At 36.4% G+C, this 25,633-nt stretch overlaps 1 protein-coding gene across 1 annotated transcript in view; it reads left to right on the top strand.

The window, feature by feature from the left end:
- Positions 1-25,633, top strand: part of HFM1 (helicase for meiosis 1) — an 86,523-nt gene that overhangs the window by 7,134 nt on the left and 53,756 nt on the right. The window contains exons 2-17 of the mRNA XM_008154712.3: positions 221-333; positions 1,659-1,968; positions 4,244-4,509; positions 4,757-4,804; positions 14,068-14,138; positions 14,588-14,720; positions 15,612-15,763; positions 16,334-16,411; positions 16,631-16,789; positions 19,900-20,100; positions 20,184-20,272; positions 21,523-21,566; positions 21,673-21,774; positions 22,176-22,321; positions 23,243-23,337; positions 25,201-25,334. Of these exons, the coding sequence (XP_008152934.2) occupies positions 221-333; positions 1,659-1,968; positions 4,244-4,509; positions 4,757-4,804; positions 14,068-14,138; positions 14,588-14,720; positions 15,612-15,763; positions 16,334-16,411; positions 16,631-16,789; positions 19,900-20,100; positions 20,184-20,272; positions 21,523-21,566; positions 21,673-21,774; positions 22,176-22,321; positions 23,243-23,337; positions 25,201-25,334 (2,141 nt within the window). The remainder of the gene's footprint in view (positions 1-220; positions 334-1,658; positions 1,969-4,243; positions 4,510-4,756; positions 4,805-14,067; positions 14,139-14,587; positions 14,721-15,611; positions 15,764-16,333; positions 16,412-16,630; positions 16,790-19,899; positions 20,101-20,183; positions 20,273-21,522; positions 21,567-21,672; positions 21,775-22,175; positions 22,322-23,242; positions 23,338-25,200; positions 25,335-25,633) is intronic.

The following is a 25,633-nucleotide window of genomic DNA, read 5'->3' as shown; positions in this document are numbered from 1 at the left end:
TCAGGTAGCATATCTCACATAGCAATGTCATTAATGTTATGACTCATAAGGAAAAAAATATTGAGAACACTGCTATATAGGGATAAATCAAAGTTACCGCAGACAGTCAATTTACAGGATGTATAAGAGTCTGTGATAGAGTAATGTTTAATTGATAAATACATAGTTTCTGATGTTATATCCTATTAACATGTATATTTACATTTTGTATTTTATACAGCTATCCAGGTAGTGGAAAATCATTGGATTGTTTTCTCCCACCTGCTCCATTGGTTTCGGAAATTCCAGATACTCAGGCATTGGAAGAAGAAATAGAAAGTCATAAACTGTTAGGTAAATTATCACATACTACATCTGTTATAAAGCCAAACCCATGCAGCTCATGTCAATGTAAAAACAATTTAGTAATACTTTAATTCCTTTTATTTTTAATGGAATAAAATGAAAGTTAGAGACTGCTCTTATTCAGATTAGTGTTCACCAAATCTGAAAATCTAAAACATTTTCCTTCTCTATATATACATATACATACATATACATATCACATGCACACAATATACTATCACATATATGCATTCTGTTGTTCTGTGAATTTTGTTTCCTCTTACCATCAAAACTATCACTGCTATTTAGTTTTCGCCTTGCCCTTTACTAAAATTAGGATCCTCTGGTTTAAGGAAACAGATTTATTGAGTGAAAACATCAAGAGGCAGATGATCATATGTAGTTTGATACTATCATTTTGTAAAGCTAAAAAACAAGCACACTCAAACAGTATATGTGATCTAATGTAGTATTGTTGGCAAAATTTTCATTTTTAAATTGGGCGGTAGGTTCATGCATTTATATTTTATTAATTAAGCTTCATAATTTATATATATTTATAAATGCAAACATATATGTACTATTGCATGTACCAAATAATATACAGATTATACAATATAAACGTATACCATAGTGCATATATATGTGGACATATATATTTGTGTGTGTGTGTGTGTGTATGTATATTTATATATATGTATGTAGTAAAGTAAATTCAAACCCTACTGAAGCCTCCAAACTCCTCCCAAACCTCCCAAAGATGCTTGTAAAGTCTCTGTAAAGAAACCTACAATTTTGTAACTCTAATGAAGACATTCCTTAATCTTAATTTTAGAGGCAATATTACAAAGTTAAAAGCATTGTATCATGTAATACTGAATCATAGTCAGTAACATTTTATATGGTTGGTCATTGTATTTCTGTGTATAAATTGTTTATGTAAGTTTTAAATCTTTATAATTACTTGTATAATTATATCATTTGTAGTACATAAAATACTTAAATATTACAAATATGGTTATTTCTATGGGTCAGGAATTAAACCTATTTTATAATACTCTATAGATTTTGTATAAATTTCAAATTTAAATTAAATAATTCTTAATTTCTGAGGGCCCTTCGGTGATATGATATACCATAAAGTGACAGTCACCTATATTTCAAAACCTCACATAATATTTCAGATTATCTTATTATTGTACTAATACTTTTCTTTTTGCTGTCATATTTACCTAGTAAACCCTTCTGAAAATTTTTATTTAATTTTTCATCATGCTTTTGAAATTTCATTTTCATGGAGAACATGTAGTAATTAATACATTCCATTTTTGTAGGTATGGAAAAGAGGCAAACAATGTTATCATCAAATTTAAAGATAACTAATGAAAACACAAATTATATTTCACCAATGCAAAAATTCCAATTTGCCTTTTTCTCTAATAAGTCTGAAGAAGATGATCTAAATTTAGGAGGGACAGGCAACAATGGCTTATTGCATGTTTCTGGCAAGCTGACATACGGTTCTCAGAAATTCAGAAATCACATTGGCACTGACATAGCACCTGAGAAAAATATTCCAGATGATACAAAATTAGTTAATTTTGCAGAAGAAAAAGGAGAGAGCACATCAGCCTTCAGAAAAAGGTAATTAATTAAATGAAATAAATAACATTCAGTGATAAAGTTGAATAGTTATGTATATGTCCAAAAGTATGAAATATGGTAGAATCTGAATGAGAAAAACATCAACAACAAATAGAGTCTATTATGTACCAGACACTCCATTAACTTTGGGATTCTAGTGATAGGTTCTTGCCTTAGGAGAACTTACAACTTAATAGGGGAAAAGACTGATAGTAAATAACTAAATATAATAGTACAACAGTTATTTTTGCTGAAGTATATGGTTAGATTAGAGGTTCTCAAACTTTTTGTTGTTAGAACTCCTTTACACTTAAAAATGATAGAGGATTTTCAAAGAACTTTTGTTTATGTGGGTTATTTTTAATATTTAAGTATTAATGTTTAACCATATTAGAAATTAAAACAAAAAATCTGAAAAATATTTATTTACTAATACATCTATACTAATAAAACAGAAAGATGCAAATTGGCCATACCTTCACAACACCCACCAGCCAATCAGGAGTGAGTATCAAATTAACCCAACAAAGATGGTGGGTTAATTTGCATACACAGGTGCTGAGCAGCCGGGGGCGGGGCAGGACACTTGCGTCATCGCCATGGTGACGATGCAGGCATTCCGCACCACCCCAGCAGCTCCAGGCCTCTGGGCAGCTTGGGAAGGCAGAAAGGCAGCTCTGGGCGGGAGCAAGGAGCGAAGGCAGAAAGGTGGCTCCGGCTGGAGCGAAGGCAGTGCCGGCAGCCAGGGGAAGGAAGGCCCATTCTTGCATGAATCTTCGTGCATCGGGCCTCTAGTTTAAAAATAATAAATATACTTGTTAAATTAAATAATATATTTTTATTGAAAATAATTATTTTCTGAAATAAAAAAATAATTCGGTGAAGAAGAGTGATATTGTTTTATGATTTTGCAAATGTTTTAAATTTCTAACTCATAAAAGATACTTGGGTTCTCATATATGCTTTTGCAATCAGTTTGTTGTAATATCACATGACTTGGAGCCTCTGGAAAACTCCATGTTAACTAGCGAGAATAAGAGAGAAAAGGGCAAATAATGCCTTAGTAGTATTATGAAAATAGTTTGATTTTATGAACTCGTTGAAATAGTCTCCACCATCCTTTGTGAACTGCTGTTAGAGCATATAGCATGGGGACCTAATCTACTCTGGACGGTCAGGGAAGGCTTTCCTGAAGAAATGGTATTTAAGTTTAACTTTAAGGAGGAATAGAATAAAACGAAGTGCAAATAAAGGATGTCAGCAGTGGGGCTAAAAGTTTCAAACCTGTAATCAAGGTTTTGTCTTTCTGGCATCATCCCCATCCTAGAAGGGGCCCTAGAAGAGTCACTTCATTAGCATAAACTCAAATATGATGGAAAGGGGCTTCTTATAAATAATGAAAGATGCTTCTATCGCTTCTATCACACAGGAAATTCCAAGGGTTCCTCTGTGCCAGGAGCTGGAAAAAAAAGACCAAATTTATATTTCCTATTATACCACATAAAGGTTTATTTCTGAACTCTCAATTCTATACCATTGATCAATATTTCTGTACTTATGCCTGGCATAAGGATATATCCCATACTGGCATATCCCAAATGTCTTAATTGCTGTAGCTTTGTAGTAAGATCTTAAATCAGTAAGTGGTGAGTCCTCCAACTTTGTTCCTTTTTTCAAGATTGTTTTTGGCTATTCTTGGTTCTTTGCATTTTCATATGAATTTTAGGGTAAATTTCTGCAAAGAAGCCAGTTGGGATTTTGATAGGTATTGTATTGAATCTGAAGATCAACTTGAGGAGTATTGCTATCTTATTAACAGTAAGTCTTCCATCTATGAACTCGGGATATCTTTCCATTTATTTAAGTTTTTAAATTTTTTTTCAATGATGTTTTATGGACAAGTCTTTTACTTATTTTGTTAAATTTATTCCCAAGTATTTATTGTTTTTTATGCTTTTATAAATTTGGATTCCATAGTACTTTACTAGGCACACAGCTAGTCCTGATTTGAAGTAGGAAACTACAGAAAGGTGTGAATTCCAGGAGACAAGGATCATTGGGGCTATCTCAGAGACTGGCTGCCACAAACAGATTTATCTGAGTTTTAGGAAAGTGAAAATACATAATTCAGAGGTAAACTTAACAAATTATGTTTTAGGAGAATGATTAATTTTTGTGTTTGAATAAACCACAATTTACAGGTATTTTAAAAGGGACCAATTTTATGGTAGTTTTTCACATGCACACATGTTTTTCCTTTTTTTTTTTTTTCCAGATTATTTAAAATATCTGACAATATACATGGGAGTGCTTGTTCTAGTGACAGTGCAAACTTGGATTCTCATGTTGGCTCAGGGAAAATTGCCCAAACAGAAATGAACAAAGGGAAATCCTGGAAATGTAGCAATAGTAAGCAGAAACGTCAATATTCAGATGTTAACCTGTTTACAGCAAGTGATGCTTTTTCTGCTTCTGAAATCAGAGAAGGCATATTCAAAGCACCATCTTATTCAGTTGCACCCCAACCTCATGAAGCTCAAGGTAATTCCTTGCTTTTTCACTTCGTTTATAAAAGTACAAACTAGTCTGCATTTCTTAGCATAGGGAAGAATACAAAAATATAGTAAATTTGAATAGGTAACACTCTATGTGCAATTGCTGCATTTTCTAATTATATTGCATTATATTCTGAACTGTGGGGAGCAGGCCTAAGCTGGCAGTCAGACACCGTTAGCACTGCTGAAAGGTTAAAAAATATCTATATACACATGTAGGATTTTCTTTTTAGGGGTAACAGAAAATGATTTAGATTCCTTGAAGGCTGTCACAGAAATTCGTATCCTTTAAATTATTGTAGTATAGTAGCTTTTATTTGAAATCATAATTTTTAAACACTTTGTTTCATTGTGTCTCTGTTTATTTTGGTTGACAAAGAAAAAGAGGGAAAAGTGAATATTTTGGGTTATGTAAGAGACCCAGTGTGCGTGATAGTGCTATTTAAAGTGTGGTCTGCAGTCTGGTGCCAGTTTGTAAACTGCTTGTTACCAGTCTGGGACAAGATAAGTACAGAAATGAGTTTGTATTATTGGATGAACTCTGAGCATATTTACTTACAAATTGATACAATTTCTTATACTTTGGGAAGGAAGACATATTGGGATCAACATGGGAAGGAAAAAAATGAATGAGAATGGGGCATACAGTGGATTGGGACATTTTAAAAAATCTAGTATTTTTTGAAAGAACCTAATTAGTGGTTTATACTTATAATCTGATTTACATATTTAGAGTGCATATGTATGTTCTGGAGATAACATCTTTTTTTTGCTTCTTTGATACCCTGTGTTATGTCTATAAGAGTGTACTTATTCTATTTCATTATAATTTATTAGCTGTTTTTATGACTATTTCCCTATGATCTATGGACTCTATGAAGGCAAGGACCTTATTTATCTTCCTATCTCCAAATGTATACATACTTTATACTTATAATCTGATTTACATATTTAGAGTGCATATGTATGTTCTGGAGATAACATCTTTTTTTTGCTTCTTTGATACCCTGTGTTATGTCTATAAGAGTGTACTTATTCTATTTCATTATAATTTATTAGCTGTTTTTATGACTATTTCCCTATGATCTATGGACTTTGAATAAATGTATACATACTTTGAATAAATATAAAGGCAGTGTTTATTAAAATACATTTTATTTTCAAAATTGAGTTATCAGCTGTTAAAGTATGTATAAATTTTTTGGGGGGACACCCTATACATTGAAAGGCCGATTAAGTAACAAAGATGTTCTTGCAAAAGTGTATCCATGAGCAAGGATGGGTGAGGGTAAAAGTGTGGAATGTGTTTGGAAAGAACAAGCATTCCAGTTTAGCTGAAATGAAAGTTATGATTAAGTCAGTAGTAGGAAGTAATGTTGGATAAGTATCTTAGGATCAGACATTTACTGCCATGAATACCAAGGTCAAAAGTTTTTATTTTTTTTTATTTTTAATAAATTTATTAAGCAATGAGGAGAAACCATGCAGAATTTTTGAGCAGGTTAAGTTATATCATCAAAATGGTGCTTTAGGAGTACAGAATTAGTGACTTAAAAGCTAGGGAAAAGCACTTAAAACCCACAAAAAGTTATGATCTAATTGTCAAAACAAAGTAAATTCCAGATATTGGGTGGTTGAGCTAGAGAAATCTAGGGGAGAGTGATTCTAATCCTGGGTACTCTGAACATTGAGATAATTCTGAACTATGGTTAGAAAATACTTGCCTGGCCCTAGCCACTTTGGCTCAGTGAATGGAACATAGGCCCATGGACTGAAGGTTCTCAGTTTGATTCCAGTCAAGAGCATACCTTGGTTATAGGCTCCCTCTCTACTCTGTCAGGGCGCATACAGGAGGCAACCAATCCATATGTCTCTCACAGTGATGTTTCTCTCTCTCTCTCTCTCCCTGTCCCTTCCACTCTCTAAAAATCAATGGAAAAAATATCCTCTGGTGAGGATTAACCAAAATTAAAAAAAAGAAAATACTTGCCTGATCCCTTGTGAAAAGTTGCGTCCAATGCAGATAACTGAACTGTGTTAGAATGGGGGAGGGAACAATAAGAGGATTACATATGATGATGTAATGACTTTAAACATAGCCAGCTTTTAGTGCTTCTGTTCAGTGTGTGGTCTCATTCCTGCTGTGCTTCCTTTTCTAAGGTGATCTAAATAGGGTGGGAACATAGGAGATAGGTTAGCAGTAAACACTTGAAGTTAGTTTTATTACCTGTATGATGGGAAATTCTTCCTATCCCTTACTGGAACTTGCCATAATATGACAATAACTTTTGGAGAATTTTAGAGATTTTTTTTGGGGGATAACTAATTTAATATTAATAGTCAGTGTTAAAATTTTGACATTTAATTGTTTTGTTGCCCTTATTTTTTCTATTAAATATAGTATTCTTTTCCTTCCTCTTTTTTTTTCATGTTATATTAGTATAGCTGAAGTGATTCTATTGTTTAGGTGTCTTTGTTGATTAAGACTACTAGCTGCTATTGTGTCCATTGTATTGTTCAAAAAGTTCATTTGCTGTCAAGCTCACTGAGTTGCTACACTTTATTGTTTCCAAACATATCTATATATATAAAAGCCTAAGAGATCATATGACCTAATGACTGGAACGACCAGAATGACTGCTTGACCAGTCGCTCTAACGCTCACTGACCACCAGGGGGCAGACGCTCAATGCAGGAGCTGCCCCCTGGTGGTCAGTGTGCTCCCAGAGCCAACCTCCTGTGGTCCCTCCCTCCAGCTGGCCGTCCCCCCTCCCATAGGCCTCGATTGCCCACCAGGCTGAGGGACCCCACCCATGCACGAATTTGTGCACCAGGCCTATAGTATTTAAATTACAGTTGAGTCCAGCTGGTGTGGTTCAATAGTTGAGCATGGACCCATGAACCAGGAGGTCACGGTTCAATTCCCAGTCAGGGCACACACCCAGGTTGTGGGCTTGATCCCCAGTTTCGGGGGTGGGGGGGAGAGGGCATGCAGGAGGCAGCCAATTGATTCTCTCTCATCAATGTTTCTATCTTCCGCTCTCCCTTCTTCTCTCTGAAATCATAACAAAAACATTTAAAAAAATAAAGTTGAATACTGAATACTATTGATAATTTTAGAGTTTGGGGATACAACTTATGATCTGCTTCTTTTCCAATATTTTACTGTATTTGAATCCTCAGGACAATAGAAGTTTGGTCAGATTGATGTTGCCACAGTAATCTTGTCATTTTCAGTTCTGCAGACATTTTCCTACATATAATAACATAATGGCAGTGACACTGCTGAGAGTTTGTTGAATGAAAGGAAAAATTTGATATCAAGTGTTGATAGATAGTGATGATAAACAATGTTAGTAGCTGAGTTTTCCCATGAGTAGAAAACTGATTCTATATCTACTTGGAATTAGAGATTCATTTTTGTGAATGTGGAACTACCTAATGAGAGAAAAACCAGCATGATGGCCCACATGTGGGCTTGTTACAAATAAATATTTTATAGGAAGAGACGTCTTTTGAGGAAAAATGAGATTCCTGCAAAAGCTGCTGGATTAACAAATTCAAAATTACATTTTGTTTTGGCACAAATATTCTGACACTCTTCAAAACTGAAAGTAAAATGAAAATTTGTAAATTATTTGCTTGACCTAATAAATGCAAATTGGTATTAATTGGCTGCTTACTATGTGCCAGGCACTGTTCAGGTATTTGGGATATGTCAGTAAAGAAAACAGACAATGAATCATTGTCCTTGAGGACTTAACTTTCTTTGGAAAGAGGATAGATTTGAACAATTATAAATGTATAAATAAGTCATATAGTATTTTAGAAGGTGATGAGTAATAGGGAGAAAGGAAAAAGTGGAGCAGAGTAAAGATGATTAACTTGGGAATGCTGGGATCAGGGATTCAGGATTATAATACTAGAAGCCCGGTGCATGGATTCGTGCACCAGTGGAGTCCCTCAGCCTGGCCTGTGGGGATCGGCTCAAACTAGCAGTCCTACATCCCCCAAAGGATGTAGTAGTGCCCAAAGTGGGAGGAGCCTGAGCCTGGGCCAGGTGCGCCACTCCCGCTCATCCCAGCCCCCCTGCTCCTGCCTCTGCCACTGCTTGGTAGGCTCGCTGCCACTCCACTGTGGTCTTCATGCGCCCATCCTAGGGCGGTACCGGTGCACCCATGACCAAGAAGTAGCCACGGACTCGTGCCCAGTCAGTCCCAATGCCAGTCCCCATCCTGGTCCCAGTCTGGATGGGAGAGGGGCGCACAGGGGGAGTGTCCGAGGGAGAGGATCATGCTGCCACAGCTGCACTCGCCAGCCATGAGCCTGGTGTCTAGTGCCCATTGGTCAGCTGAGCAGTGCTCCCGCTATGGGAGCGCACTGACCACTAGGGGGCAGCTCCTGTGTTGAGCATCTGCCTCCTGGTGGTCAGTGCATGTCATAACGACTGGTCATTCTGCTGTTGACTGGTCACTTAGGCTTTTATATATAGAGACTAGAAATTCGGTGTATGAAATTCGTGCACTCAGGGGGTCCCTCAGCCAGGCCTGCGCCCTCTCACAGTCTGGGAGCCCTAGGGGGAGCGGGCCTCAGCCAGCAGTCAGACATCCTTAGCGCTGCCAGCCATGAGCCCAGCTTCTGACATCCTTAGCGCTGCCAGCCATGAGGGACTCCCGCCACCGCCACTGCGCTCACCAGCCATGAGCCCAGCTTCTGCCTGAGCAGCGCTCCCCCTGTGGGATTGGGCCGAAACCGGCTCTCTGATTTCCCCCGAGGGGGCCCGGGTTGTGAGAGGGTGCAGACTAGGCCGAGGGACCCCACCAGTGCACAATTGGGGCTGGGGACGGAATCTGAAGAACTTAGCATAAATCTAATTAGTTCTGAATATGGTAAGTTCATTGAAGGAATGAAGACATGAATGTAAAGAATATGATATCATTTAAAAATTATTGCCTTTATGCTGTAACAAAACAATATATGTCAATGATATTATATAAAAAGAATTGATTTAAGTAACATGAATCATTTTAAAGGGAAATTTTATGTATTTAGATATGTAAAAGATAGCATGGACTAGGATAACAAAATTAAATTTTTATCTGTTCATTTATACATATTTTATTTTCCAAGATAGGTAAATATCAATTATTGTGGGAACATTGTTTTTATTTTTATGCTCATGCATAAATTTTCACTTTTAAACTTTTTTTCTTTGCATTTTTCATTCCTGGGCTTATTAGACCTTTTAGTTCAAAAGGCATAAAAGTATAAGAGATATAAGAACAAATAAGTGATCTCATGTATAGATTTATGTTATTTAAACTAGAGGCCCGGTGCACGAAATTCATACACTCAGGGAAGCGGGGTCGCTCAGCCCAGCCTGTGCCCTCTCGCAGTCCGGGAGCTCTCAGGGGAGAGCGGGCCTAAGCCATCAGTCAGACATCCTTAGCGCTGCTGTGGAGGTTGGAGAGGCTCCCGCCACCACTGCTGCGCTAACCAGCGTGAGCCGGTTTCTGGCTGGGCAGCGCTCTCCCTGTGGGAGCACACTGACCACCAGGGGGCAGCTCCTGCATTGAGCGTCTGCCCCCTGGTGGTCAGTGCACGTCATAGTGACTGGTCGTTCTGCTGTTGGGCCGAAACTGGCCCTCTGACATCCCCAAAGGGGTTCCAGATTGCAAGAGGGCACAGGCCAGGCCGAGGGACCCCACCGGTGTATAATCGGGGTTGGGGAGGGACGTGGGAGGTTCAGCCGGGAAGGGACCATGGGAGAGCTCCAGGGTGTGTCTGCCTGTCTCGCTCAGTCCTGATATGCCGGACCCCAGCAGCAAGCTAACCTACCGGTTGGAGCATCTGCCCCCTGGTGTTCAGTGCACCTCATAGCAACTGATCGACCAGTCGACTGTCTGCCCCCTGGTGGTCAGTGCATGTCATAGTGACTGATTGACTGGTCAACTGTCTGCCCCCTGGTGGTCAGTGCACATCATAGCAAGTGGTTGAGAGGCCTTATATCATTAGCACTAGAGGCCCGGTGCACGAAATTCGTGCACGGAGGGGTTTGTCCCTCAGCCCAGCCTGTACCCTCTCCAATCTGGGACCCCTCAAGGGATGTCCGACTGCCCGTTTAGGCCCGATCCCACCAGGATCGGGCCTAAACGGGCAGTCGGACATCCCTCTCACAATCCAGGACTGCTGGCTCCCAACTGCTTGCCTGCCTGCCTTCCTGATTGCCCCTTACCGCTTCTGCCTGCCAGCCTGATCACCCCGTAACCACTCTGCTGCCAGCCTGTTTGCCCCCAACTTCCCTCCTCTGCTGGCCTGGTCACCCCTAACTGCCCTCTCCTGCAGGGTTGATCACCTCCAACTGCCCTCCCTTGCAGGCCTGGTCCTTCTCAACTGCCCTCCCTTCCAGGCCGGGTGCCTCCCAACTGCCCTCTCCTGCTGGCCATCTTGTGGTGGCCATCTTGTGTCCACATGGGGGCAGGATCTTTGACCACATGGGGGCAGCTATATTGTGTGTTGCAGTGATGATCAATCTGCATAGTACTCTTTTATTAGATAGGATAGAGGCCTGGTACAGGGGTGGGGGCCAGCTGGTTTGCCCTGAAGGGTGTCCCTGATCAGGGTGGGGTACCCTTGTGGCGTGGGGCAGCCTGAGCGAGGGGCCTGTGGTGGTTTGCAGGTGGGCCACGCCCCCTGGCAATGCAAGCGGAGGCCCTGGTATCTGGAATTTATTTTCCTTCTACAATTGAAACTTGGTAGCCTGGAGCAGAGCCAAGCCTGGGGCTCCCTCCGAGGCCCGCAGCCATTTGTGTTGGGGTTATAATTGAAACTTTGTTGCCTTAAGTGGGTGGGCCCGGCCAGGATGTGCGGAAACCTTTGCTTCCCCTGTTGCCGGGGGCAACCATGGCCTGCTCTCTCAAGCTCCATTCTGCCACCATTTATTTGAATTTGTTTACCTTCTATAATTGAAACTTTGTAGCTTGAGTGGAGGCTTAGGCCTGCAACAGCTGGCAGAAAGCTTGGCTTCCTCTGTTACCTAGGAAACCTTGATCTCTGTGGCTGTAGCCATCTTGGTTTGGGTTAATTTGCATACTCACTCTGATTGGATGGTGGGCATGGCTTGTGGGCGTGGCTTGTGGGTGTGTCGGAGGTATGGTCAATTTGCATATTTGTCTATTATTAGATAGGATATTACACTTTGATTGGTTGAACTGCTGACTGGTCAACCAGACACTTAGCATATTAGGCTTTTATTATATAGGATAGACAGAGTAATTAGGGTAGGTCTTTCTGAGAAGGTGAGATGTAAGCAATAGAAGGAAGTGAAAAAGCCAGGGAAATATGAAAGGAAGAACAGTCTGGACAATAGTCTGGGTGATGCTTTTGAAGACCAGAAAAGAATTCAATATACATAGAGGAGATTAATCAGGCAGGACATAAGGTTAGAAACACAAAGGTGGAGGTGAGGAGGCAAGATTATGTAGGGCTTTTTAGCCATACACTTTGAGAGAAAGGGGAGAATTTGAGCAGAGAAGTAATATGCTTTTATTTAACTTTTAACAGGGACACATCACAATCCAACAGTTTTTGTATGTCTTCATAAAAATACAATTGCTTAAATAACTATGTATTTGTGTTATGATTAGAAGCTAGAATCTCAGGCAGCAGCTGAGAAAGTATGCAGTTATATTCCTTCCAGGGAGAAACTGAAGATGAGCCTGTCCCTTCTGTATTGAGCTTGGATGTGTACCTCCGTGTGTGTGAGTGTGTGGGGAGGGGACAGTGTTCCTGTGCCCATTTAAAAAGTACTTCTTTGCTATGGTCCTGTGGAACTGGTGAATGCAAGCTCTATTGGCTCACAGCGATGGGTGTTTTGGGGGACTGTCCTTCAGGTGGGAGTCTTAAAAGTTGGTCACTAGATGTATGTTTTCAACCCATTGCTCTTCAGGGAAAAGGTGGGAGTTGAGGGTTCTTTCCCACTTGTATGGTGCTGTGCTAGGGGTAGGATTTGTGGTGAGAGTTGTCTCGGCCTTTCCTGTCTATTTTAATTCATGTTTTCTCATTCTTCCAATGCATAGGAATCACTCAACTTGAAATTTCAGGATATCTCTCAGAGGGAAATGTTCTGTGTGTAGGTGCAATCATACTTATTGCTTGTAGGTGTGTATTTGGTGGATCTCTGGGAGGGGAAAGTTTAGGAGCATACTATGTTGCCATCTTGGTCCCTTCCTCTATATATGTTAACTAGAGGCCCGGTGCACGAAATTCGTGCACGGAGGGGGATTGTCCCTCAGCCCAGCCTGTACCCTCTCCAATCTGGGACCCCTCAAGGGATGTCCGACTGCCCGGTGGGATCGGGCCTAAACGGGCAGTCGGACATCCCTCTCACAATCCAGGACTGCTGGCTCCCAACTGCTTGCCTGCCTGCCTGCCTTCCTGATTGCCCCTAACCGCTTCTGCCTGCCAGCCTGATCACCCCCTAACCACTCTGCTGCCAGCCTGTTTGCCCCCAGCTTCCCTCCTCTGCCGGCCTGGTCACCCCTAACTGCCCTCTCCTGCAGGGTTGATCACCTCCAACTGCCCTCCCTTGCAGGCTTGGTCCCTCTCAACTGCCCTCCCTTGCAGGCCAGGTGCCTCCCAACTGCCCTCTCCTGCTGGCCATCTTGTGGTGGTGATCCTGTGTCCACATGGGGGCAGGATCTTTGACCACATGAGGGCAGCTATATTGTGTGTTGCAGTGATGATCAATCTGCATAGTACTCTTTTATTAGATAGGATAGAGGCCTGGTACAGGGGTGGGGGCCAGCTGGTTTGCCCTGAAGGGTGTCCCTGATCAGGGTGGGGTACCCTTGGGGCGTGGGGCGGCCTGAGCGAGGGGCCTGTGGTGGTTTGCAGGCCGGCCACGCCCCCTGGCAACGCAAGCAGAGGCCCTGGTATCTGGAATTTATTTTCCTTCTACAATTGAAACTTTGTAGCCTGGAGCAGAGCCAAGCCTGGGGCTCCCTCTGAGGCCCGAAGCCATTTGTGTTGGGGTTATAATTGAAACTTTGTTGCCTTAAGCGGGTGGGCCTGGCCAGGGTGTGTGGAAAACTTTGCTTCCCCTGTTGCCGGCGGCAACCCTGGCCTGCTCTCTCAAGCTCCATTCTGCCACCATTTGTTTGAATTTGTTGACCTCCTATAATTGAAACTTTGTAGCTTGAGTGGAGGCTTAGGCCTGCAATGGCTGGCAGAAAGCTTGGCTTCCTCTGTTACCTAGGAAACCTTGCTCTCTGTGGCTGTAGCCATCTTGGTTTGGGTTAATTTGCATGCTCGCTCTGATTGGATGGTGGGCGTGGCTTGTGGGCGTGGCTTGTGTGTGTCGGAGGTATGGTCAATTTGCATATTTGTCTATTATTATATAGGATTCCTTTCTTATGATATCAAAATAGCAAGTATTAATGGCGCATCACTAAATATTGTCAGTCAGTATTAATTCAACTTAATTTTTAAATTAAAAGTAACCAATTTTTAAAATTCCCAAATATTTCCTTAATGTTATTCTAAGCGGCAAAATTCAGAAGTATTTTCAAAGAATTCCCATATTTCAACTATATACAGTCCAAAGCCTTTGATGATGTAAGTATTTTATTATAATTATTTACTTATCTGCTTATTCTTACTAGATTGTTTGCCCTCTAAGGGCAGGGATTAGATCACATTCATCTTTATGATCCCAGTGCCATACTCAGTGACATTATAGGAGCTCAAAAAATGTTTGTTAAATGAATGCATGTGATTTTTATAGGGGGGTTGGTTTGTATTTATTAGATTTATGAAACTTTCTCTGGAAGCTAAAGAAATTATTTTCTTCTAGGTCTGGCATATTACTCTGACAAATAAAACAAGATGGTACATTTTTAATAGTTATTTTATGAGGGTGGTAATAATTTTAATAAATTTAAAGATGAAAATGTTTGAGCTATTTATTATTCCTTTGAGTCTTCCTATGGCATAGTTTCTAATAAATTAAGAATGGGAGTGAAAAATTCTATATATCCCATGATTGATCAAATTTTATATTTTAGCTTCTTTACACAGATAGGAATTTTGTGATTTGTGCTCCAACTGGTTCTGGGAAAACGGTAGTGTTTGAACTTGCGATAACAAGATTGTTAATGGAAGTACCATTGCCATGGTCAAACATTAAAATTGTTTACAGTAAGTATTTATAATTTTAAGAGTAATAATTATAATAATGAAAAACCAGTGAGGATAAAGTAAGAAATAAATTCAAATTCAACCCATAGGCCTTAGTATTTGGTTTTCCATACTTTTTCATAAAAACATACCACATTTTCTGTCATCTGTTACATTAAATTCAAAATACATTTTCTCAGTTACACATACAAAGTAATATTTGAATTGAGAATTTGGCCTTTATAAATTTGTTTTTTAAATATATGTTTTATTATTTCAGAGGGGAAGTGAGAGGGAGAGAGAGATAGAAACATCAATGATGAGAGAGAATCATTGGTCGACTGCCTCTTGCACACCCCCTACTAAGGATCTAGCTTGCAACCCCGGCATGTGCCCAGGCTGGGAATTGAAGTGTGACCTCTTGGTTCATAGGTCAATGACGCTCAACCACTGAATCACCACAGCCGGGCTACATGTTTATTTTTAAAAAGGCAGGCAAGATGAACCAATAAAATTAAACATTTTGTAATTTTAGAAATTTCACCATGAACTCTTCTTTCTTAAGTATATATATATATAGATTGTAAATTTTTCATCAAAGTAATTTATGCACATGGTTAAAAAAATCAAATTATTACCAAAGGGATTTATAATGAAAAACAATAATCTCTTGTCCTACCTCTCTTTACTCTTAGTTACAATTTCTTAAGCAGTCACTTCTTTTTCTATTTTTAGTTTTATTTGATTATGTTTATACCGCTAAATGATTTGCTTCTATTGTTAATTTTTAATTTATAAGTATTAGGTAGCACCTAGATATGTTATTTTTATCATAACTTTATTAACCAACAATTTTTGTGAAAATTTTAAAATTTTACTGACATTCACAATAAATATATTATATTGTTATAGTGGCACCAATAAAAGCCCTGTGTAGTCAGCGTTTTGATGACTGGAAAGAAAAGTTTGGACCAATAGGATTGAATTGTAAAGAACTCACTGGTGATACACTAATGGATGACCTATTTGAGATTCAGCATGCCCATATTATTATGACAACTCCAGTAGGTGTTATTTATACTTTATTGTTTCCTTGGTTTATTAGAAAATATCTATTTATATTCATTAAGAAAAAAGTTAAAAGAAAAATACAAAGTAGAAGAATAAACATATTTGCATTATAAAAGCAAACAAAAGGTAATAGTATTCAGGGTATATAAGGGATATTTACAAATTAATAAGCAGAAGACAACCAATCAAATAGGAAAATTAGACAAAAGATATGAATAGGCAATTTGTTATTGTAGATAATTTGTAATCATATTTATTGCTCATATTCTTCTATCCAAGTATCATGTATTGCAGAGGGAGGATCTTGCTAGAGCTTAAAAGAGGTAATTAGACTATAATTTTAAGTATTTTGGTTAAACTTAAAAATAAATGGGGTCCATTTTTTAAATACTTGTATGACTGTCATAATCCTTACAAATTTTAAAAATATTTTTCAGGATACTTATAAGATGTTAACTAAAACACTAGTTATTTGTCACATGTTAGGTTAAAAATTTTATTGATATGTCTTAATAACATTCATTATAATCCCTTACATTAAACCACTTGCATCTTTTCTCTAGGAGAAATGGGATAGCATGACTAGAAAATGGAGAGACAACTCTTTGGTCCAACTGGTTCGACTATTTCTCATTGATGAGGTAGTGAACACATTATTCATTTTCAGAGATAAACATAAAAAGATGACTAGAATGAATAGACAGAAGCAAGATATTTCAACCAAACTATATGTTTGTTTTATTCCTTCAATTGGAAAATGCTTATTTTCTTAAAGAAGAGTGTTAATATTCTTTCACATTTTAATTGATTAGATTTCTATTTTTGTTGCTAATGATTTTTTTCCTTGATTTCTTTCTTAGGTACATGTTGTAAAAGATGAAATTCGTGGACCAACTCTTGAAGTTGTAGTCAGCAGAATGAAAACTGTGCAGTCTTTATCTCATACTTTAGAAAATACCAGCACTATTATTCCAATGAGATTTGTAGCTGTGTCTGCAACAATTCCAAATGCTGAGGATGTGAGTTAGAATTTTAGTTTATAATATTTTTCATAACTGGTGAAATAGTTAGACATTTTAATCTTAGAAAAAAGTGAGGGTTTTTTGTTTGTTCATCACCTAACCAATTAAATAGGAAAGTATGTTGTAGAAAGTAATGATTAAATTTCATAGGGAAGGCAGAATTAAAGCCATAAAATTGGGATGATTCTTTTTAATACAGCATTTTTTGGTACAAGTCTGTTGTTTACTAGTATCTAAAAGTCTTAGTTTTATGAGTTTCAAATACCTTGTAATAACTTTGCTAATAATATGTTATGGTTGTTGTAACCAGTTGAATTCAGTTTTATAACAAAGTATGGTGGGGAATAAAAATAATTGGTTAGATGATTGCCATCCACCTCCCCCAATTCTGTGTGCCTAGCATTGTGGTAAGATAAGCACTAATGAAAGATGCAAAAGTGAAAACATATAGACCCTGTCCTTGAGGATAATTTTACGATTACTGAAGTTTATGGACATGAAAATAAATAATTATATGCATTTTTTATACTTTCTATAATGTATGTGTGGCCTATTTCTTTCTTGATTTTTTTGGAAACTTGAAAAATAGTACAGTCTCACCCTAACCGGTTTGGCTCAGTGGATAGAGCATTGGCCTGCGGACTCAAGAGTCCCAGGTTCCATTCCAGTCAAGGGCATGTACCTTGTTGTGGGCACATACCCGATAGGGAATGTGCAGGAGGCAGCTGATCGATGTTTCTCTCTCATCGATGTTTCTAACTCTCTACCTCTTTCCCTTCCTCTCTGTAAAAAATCAATAAAATATATTTTAAAAATAGTATAGTCTCACTGCTTTCTTATTCCTATTTACTTCTCAGCCCACTATAATGTGACTTTTTCCTCTTGCTACTTCTTAGAATTGTTTTCACAAATAGCTGTGTTAGTGTCTAATCCAATAGAAAATTTTGTTTTTATCTTTAACTGGACACAATCATTTTTGTTCAAGAGAATATGAACAAAATAAGCTGTTCATATAGAGAAAATTATAAAGTATATATAAACAACAAAAATCCAGTGTTTTTCCAGATATACATGTATAGATGGAATCATAATATACGTACTCTTTTTGATTTGCATGTCACATACAAATGTTTCCATGTCATTAGTTTTCTTTAATACAATTTTTGCAGTTTTATTATAATTTATCCAATGTTTTAATGTTGGAAGATTGTTTTCACTTTTTGCTATTATAAATAGTGCTGAAATTAATATATCTTGAAAAACATCATAAGTAGAATAACTAAGTCCAAGGGTATATAAAACTGTAAGGACACAGTGCTTTCAGTAAATGTTATACTCATTTATACTTCTACCTTCAGCCATTTCTCTGTGTTCTAACACTGGACAGTATAATAATGAAATTATTATTACTTTTGAATAGTTGTCAAATTTCTTATTTAAAATGGTACTTTATTTGAAAATTTTGATTTCATTTCTACTTTAATAAATATTTTTAATATATTCTCTACTACTTTAAGTTCTTTTTTTTTGCAATTTGCTAGATTATGTCCTTTACCTTTTTTTCACAGTGGGATACTAAATTTTTCTTATTGATTTATAAGCTATTATTAAATATCAAAATCCTGTAATTTTTAAAGAAAGTTTCTATGAGTTAATTTGAGATAAACTGATGACACATGGCAGGGAGCAAGATCATAAATGCTCCCAATATCATGTGATTCCTTTTTTTAAAATATATTTTTTATTTATTTCAGAGAGGAAGGGAGAGGGAGAGAAAGAAACATCAATGATGAGAGAATTATGGATCGGCTGCCTCCTGCATGCCCCACACTGGGCCTTGAGCCCGCAACCCAGACATGCTCTGATCAGGACATATGCTATGACCTCCTGGTTCATAGGTCGACACTCAACCACTGAGCTACGATGGCTAGGCTATTCTGTGATGCTTGAAACTCTTCCCTGTTGTGATAATCACTACTTCTGTGAAAACTATTTCCCTGTCTCTTCCTACAAGTCCTCTTTCTCAATTTTCCCCTAAATTACGGTCTTCATAATTGGCCTTTTGCTACTTTCAAACTGTAAGTTCTTATGTGATCTCATCCCTAACCATGATAGCCTTGAAAATGTTTTAATAATTCCTTCCGATGCAACTAGAAACTCATTAATCCATCTTTCAGTCAAACCAATGGTCAGGTTCATACAGGGCATAAAGTCCGATTGCTAAGCAGGCTATATGAAGATAAGATTGCTCACCACAGCTCACCATTGCTCACCACAGTTCCAGCTAGTGACTAGCATTTAGTCTGACATGCTTTTGGCCCTGCCACCTCTCAAGTATTTATTTGTTCTTTGTTTAGAACTTGTCAACCCTTACCAATCTAAGCCAACCATTACTTTTCTATTCTTTAGCTAGTTACTTAGGACAACACCAAAGTATCAGCTGTATCTAGACATAGTTCAGAAAAAATAGCAAAGAAATTACAATGATAGTGAGAAATTCAATTTCTCTTCCAAAATCAATTTAATTTTACTTTGGACTCATAAGAAGGAAAACAAAATAATAATAATTAATTGGAAGTTTACCAGTGGGTATAATCTTGAAATACTGATGTGGATCATATTTACCAATGTATTAATAGGATAGTGTCAATGAAATATGTAATATTGAAAAAGACTACCTACAGTAGGTCCTTGGGTTACGTCAGAGATCCATTCCCATAGTGTGATGTAACACAATTTTCGTTGATAGTCGGAACCCACTTACATAAGCACCTATGTCACTCACATGGAGCACATATACAGCAGTAATGAAGTGAAACAGTAAAAAAAAATTTAAAGAAAGATAATTCCTGACATTTACTTATGGTAAATAAATAATAAAAAACATAAAGCACATATGTACATACGTTGAAATGACAGAACTTTTTTTTTTAAAAAATAAATGGGAGATGGCAACGTAACCACGAAACGACGTAACCCGAGGACTGCCTGTATTTGATTAAATATTTTTATACTTTTACTTTAAAGTAGTCTATAATTTGGGTTATATTTAGCCATAAAACTTCATTAGAAAAAACTCTTACTGCATATATTTCTATTATTTCAAGATTGCAGAATGGCTTTCAAATGGTGAAAGACCTGCTATATGTCTGAAAATGGATGAGAGACATAGACCAGTGAAACTTCGGAAAGTGGTCCTTGGATTTCCCTGTTGTAGTAACCAAACTGAATTTAAGTTTGATTTAACCCTCAACTACAAAATTGCCAGTGTTATACAAGAGTACTCTGATCAAAAACCTACACTTGTGGTATGGATTGTTGTTTGCTTATATTTTAGTGTAATGCTCAGCTTTTAATATGATTAATACAAAAATTATTCATTCATTTTTAGTTTTGTGCCACAAGAAAAGGTGTGCAACAGGCTGCTTCTGTTCTTGTGAAAAATGCTAAGTTTATTATGACTTTGGAACAGAAACAGAGGTATATTTTTTCATTTTTTTTCTTGGAGGTAGAAAGACTTTTAGGGATTATCTAGAAGAGATAAGAAAATTGGGTTCATTTTGTAAACTTTTCAAGTGACTTGATCTCTCTAAGCTTCAGTTTCCTCATCTGTAAAATAAAGATAATACTAATTCAGAGGATTAAGTGAAATGATGAATCTTTGTGCAGCTATGATTCTGTCTTTATTTCATAGCCAGACTTCTTGAAACATTGTTTATATTGCTGTTTTCATTTTTTTAAAAATCCACATTCAATCCCACATCTGTTGTAATCTCTCACCAAAAGATTAATCTCTCGGGAGTCTCTAACACATTTGAACCCTCCAGGTTCATCCATGTTGTTGAAAAAGGTAGAATTTCCTTCTTTTCTAAGGCTGGATAATATTGCATGTGATATCTATATCTCTATATATCTATATCTATATTTATATCTATATCTATATCTTCTTTATCCTTCATCTGTCAATGGACACTTAAAGTTGTTTCCATACTTGACTATTGTGAAATAATGCTGTAATGAACATGGGAATACAGATATTTCTTTGAGATACTGATTTTGTATCCTTTGGATATAATCCAGAAGTGCAACTGCTGGGTCTATTTTAAGTTTTTAGTAATCTCCCTACTATATTCCATAGTGGCTGTACTAGTTTATATTCCCACCAACAATGCACAGGGCTCCCGTGTCTCCATATCCTCTCCACCACTTATCTTGTCTTTTTGGTAATAGAGATTCTAACAGGTATGAGGTGCAATCTAATTGTAATTTTGATTTGCATTTCCCTGATGATTAGTGATATGAACCACCTTTTCATCTATTGTTGGCCATTTTGTATGTCTTCTTTGGAAAAATTTCTATTTAGGTCCTTTGCCCATTTTTAAATTAGGTTATTTTATTTATTTATTTATTTATTTTGCTGAGTTGTAAAATTAGGGATTTTTGACTGTGAAAGTTAGATGTTCTCTACTTCTTAAAAATGGTTTTCAAATAATGATATTGTGAAAATATTTTTATATCTGTAAGCCTCAAAATAAACTATTTAAGAGCACCTACGTCACTCACATGGAGCACATATACAGCAGTAATGAAGTGAAACAGTAAAAAAAAAATTTAAAAGAAAGATAATTCCTGACATTTACTTATGGTAAATAAATAATAAAAAACATAAAGCATGTGTTTTCTATACTCCTGTAACTAACTCACAATAATTTCATGGTATTTTAAAATAGGTTACAGAAGCATGCGTATTCCATAAGAGATTCAAAACTGAGAGGTAGGTTTAGAGGTAATTTTTGAATAGTATTTCAGCTGTAGTTAAAAAGAGTCAATTACTGATTAAATATTAACAGTACATAACAGGTGATATATTTCTATTATAGATATCTTAATACATGGTGTTGCTTATCACCATGCTGGTATGGAGCTGTCAGATAGAAAAGTAGTTGAAGGAGCTTTTACTGTTGGAGATCTGCCAGCTCTTTGTAAGTAAAGTATATATTCTTGTGGGTATTATTAGATATTTTGGAAAATTATTTTTAAGACAATAAAATAAAAAGCTCAAGTATTCTGACTTATTTATGCTTTTTTCTCAAGTCCAAAATTATGTAACTATTCATGTACTGTACATGTGTACATGTTATAGCTAAACTTGTTGCCAGTTTTAGTTCTTTATCATGTTACTGCACATAGTGCAATTTGAAAATTGAGAATTTAATAATTTTAAAAGATGTATTATTTTACGTTATAGTGTTTTCTTCATTTTTAAATAAATTCCATATATATGAGTCTGTTACATTTATAAAAATACATCTTTTATAAGAAAATACCTATCTGAGCATTAAAATTATCTGGCTTGAAAGTAATATTCCTTAATCTGATGCAGTTACTACCAGTACTTTAGCTATGGGAGTAAATTTGCCTGCTCACCTAGTAGTTGTAAAATCTACAATGCATTATGTTGGAGGAATGTTTGAAGAGTACAGTGAAACAGATATTCTACAGATGATTGGAAGAGCTGGTCGACCTCAAGTAAGTGACAATACTTTACTTTTTGTAACTTAGTTTAAAGACAAAGTAAATGGCAAAATCCTTTTTGTGTATTTTTTGTTAAAATAAAGATTAAGATTTCATATTTGGATTTTGGATTAGGTTTAAAAATAAATGTAACTTAGACAATCTACTTTAATGGAGGAATAGAAGTAAAATAAGTCTCACTAAAAAAGACATACTCCCTCCACTCCATCTAGCATTGGTTGGTAAATGGTTGGGTTTATGAATGTGTATGTTGTTAAAGTTTCTTTGTTTGGTTTTTTACTCTAAATGGAGATGCTATTGGCATTTTGTATGGGACAGTTTTTGATTGTGTAGGACTGTCATGCATTGCAGAACATGTAGCATCCCTGGATTCTAGCACACAATGCCAGTAATGGTCTCCAGGTATTGTGACAATTAAAAATCAGCTCATACATATTACAAAACATGCCTCTGACAAATACTTGAATAAAGAAGTCATTCATATTGGTACTAAGGGAATATTTAGGAAGAATATATTTTCAAAGGATATTAAAATACTGTGTTAAACAAATCTATAATTTTATAGGATAAATTAGATTATGTATGAACACCAAATATTACAACTTTTATAAAGTTACCTAAGATTGTTTTAATTTCACCACTACCAAAATTATGTTATATTGAAACCAAAGTGGTATTTTTATATTTATATTCTTAGGAGATTTTGAATTAAAATTTCAGTTAACATTCAAATTCAGAAGTATTTTTAAGGTCATTTTGACCTGTTATTTAATACAAGGGACTGTTTAATATGGAATCAAAGTCTTGAGTTATTGAAAAGGACTGGTATCAATACGTGCTCATGTTTATTAAATTTATCTCTCTCTTTGTGTGTGTGTGTGTGTGTGTGTGTGTGTGTGTGTTTTTCTCCCCCAGTTTGACACTACAGCTACTGCAGTTATTATGACTCGGTTAAGTACAAAAGAGAAGTATATTCAGATGTTAGCTTGTAGTGACACTGTAGAAAGCAGGTAATAAAATATTCCAACAAGATATTGTTACTATAGCCAATATTTTTAAAATATATTAAAGGGAAATTTGATTAGGCCATTTGCTTGAAACTTTTCAGTATCTTAACTAGAAAATGTATGTCCTTTTAAGAAATTTAATAGTTAAAAAATAATACAATATTTTTATTCATCAGTGTTTCTTAGCATGCAGTATCATGTGTCCTTGTTATAAAAGTCCAAATTAGTCATATGAAGAGGAATATAATTTTTACTTCTCTTTACATATTTAAAATTTGTTTAATGATAGAGAGATAAGCAAGCTGAGTCCTTTCAGTAAAGTATTTGATTATAATCCTCTTGGAGGGAATAGGATATAATTCACACCCTAGCTTTTTTTTTTTTTTAATATATTTTATTGATTTTTTTTACAGAGAGGAAGGGAGAGGGATAGAGAGTTAGAAACATTGATCAGCTGCCTCCTGCACACCTCTTACTGGGGATGTGCCCACAACCAAGGTACATGCCCTTGACTGGAATCGAACCCGGGACCTTTCAGTCCGCAGGTCGACGCTCTATCCACTGAGCCAAACCGGTCAGGGCCACACCCTAGCTTTTTTTTTGACATTTTATTTATTTATTTTAATTTATTGATTCAAGAGGAAGAGAGAGGGTTGAGAGAGAGAAACATCTATTTGCTTTTCCACTTGTTTATGCATTAATTGGTTGATTCTTGTATGTGCCCTGCGCAATTGAACCCACAACCTTGGGGTATCAGAATGATGCTCTAAGCAACTGACCTATCCAGCCAGAACAGATTTTATTCATTTTTTAATTATAGTTGCCATGCAACATACAATATTATATTAGTTTCAGGTGTACAACAGTGATTCAACATTTATTAAGGAGCTTTTACTTATTTATTTACTTATTTATATACCTTACAAAGTGATCAACACAGTACATTTAATAACTATCTGTCACCATACATACTTACTGCCATATTTTCAACTCTATTCCCTATGCTGTACATTACATCTCTGTGACTTATTTTATAACTGGCAGTTTGTACTTCTTAATCCCCTTCCCTTTTCTGCTCAACTCCCCGGCCTCCTCCCCTCTGGCTACCATCAGTTTATTCTCTGTATCTATGAGTTTGTTTTGGTTTCATTTTGTTTTTTAGATTCCACATACAGGTATAAGTGAAATAATATATTTGTTTTTCTCTGTCTGACTTATTTTACTTAATGTAATTCTGTCTAGGTCTATCTATGTTGTCATAAACGGCAAGATTTCATTCTTTTTTTCTGGCTGAGTAATGTTCCATTGTATATGTGTACCACATTTTCTTTATCCATTCACCTATCAATGGACACCTAGGTTGCTTCCGTATCTTGGCTATTGTAAACATAAGAGTGCGTATATCTTTTCAAATTAGTGTTTTTTGCTTTCTTTAGATAAATACTCAGAAGTGGAATTGCTAAGTCATATGGTAGTTCTATTTTTATTTTTTTGAGGACTCTCCATACTGCTTTCCATAGTGGCTGTACTAGTTTACAGTCCCACCAACAGTGCACAAAAGTTTCACTTTTCTCCAGGTCCTTACTCACACTTGTTATTTGCTGTAATTCCCCACTTCTTTTTAAAACAATAATGTCTTCTAGAACTATGGAATAGAGAGAAATCTATAATATTTCTAAAAGTTGAACTGACATAATGGTTTTCTCTTATATTTTTGAAAATTAAGCTATCTTAATGAATTACTAAAGTAGTAATAAGTATATTATTCAGTTATTTAATTGTTCAAAATATTATTGAAGTTTAAAACAGCAAGAGCTATGGCTTTGAAATACGTATTATTAATGCAAAAATTCTTTTTCCAATTAGTTTGCACAGACATCTTATTGAACATTTGAATGCAGAGATAGTATTGCATACCATCACAGATGTAAATATTGCTTTGGAATGGATACGATCAACTTTGCTTTATATCAGAGCCTTGAAAAATCCATCTCATTATGGTTTGTTACTTTTACTTGGAAAAGTAGTAATTTTTTCAAACCAGTTGGAACTATATTTATTTTAATAGGTCACAAAGTAGATTATAGAAACTGATAGGTAGCAGAAACAGAAGTAACAAGAGTCATAAATACATTTAGAGGCAAGAATAGACAAATGTGAAAAATCTTTATTATTTCACCTCTAGTCTTTCCATAAGGTTTGAAATCAGACATTTTAGGGAAAAAAATAACTCAAGTAAAAATAACAAAAATGCCTAAAATTATTTAAAATAAAGTAAAAAATGTCTTGAATTTTATTT

This window comes from Eptesicus fuscus, chromosome 9 (assembly GCF_027574615.1).
Source record: "Eptesicus fuscus isolate TK198812 chromosome 9, DD_ASM_mEF_20220401, whole genome shotgun sequence".
Lineage (NCBI taxonomy): Eukaryota > Metazoa > Chordata > Mammalia > Chiroptera > Vespertilionidae > Eptesicus > Eptesicus fuscus.
The sequence above is the reverse complement of the archived record's forward strand: the minus strand, read 5'-3'. Positions and strand labels throughout refer to the sequence as shown.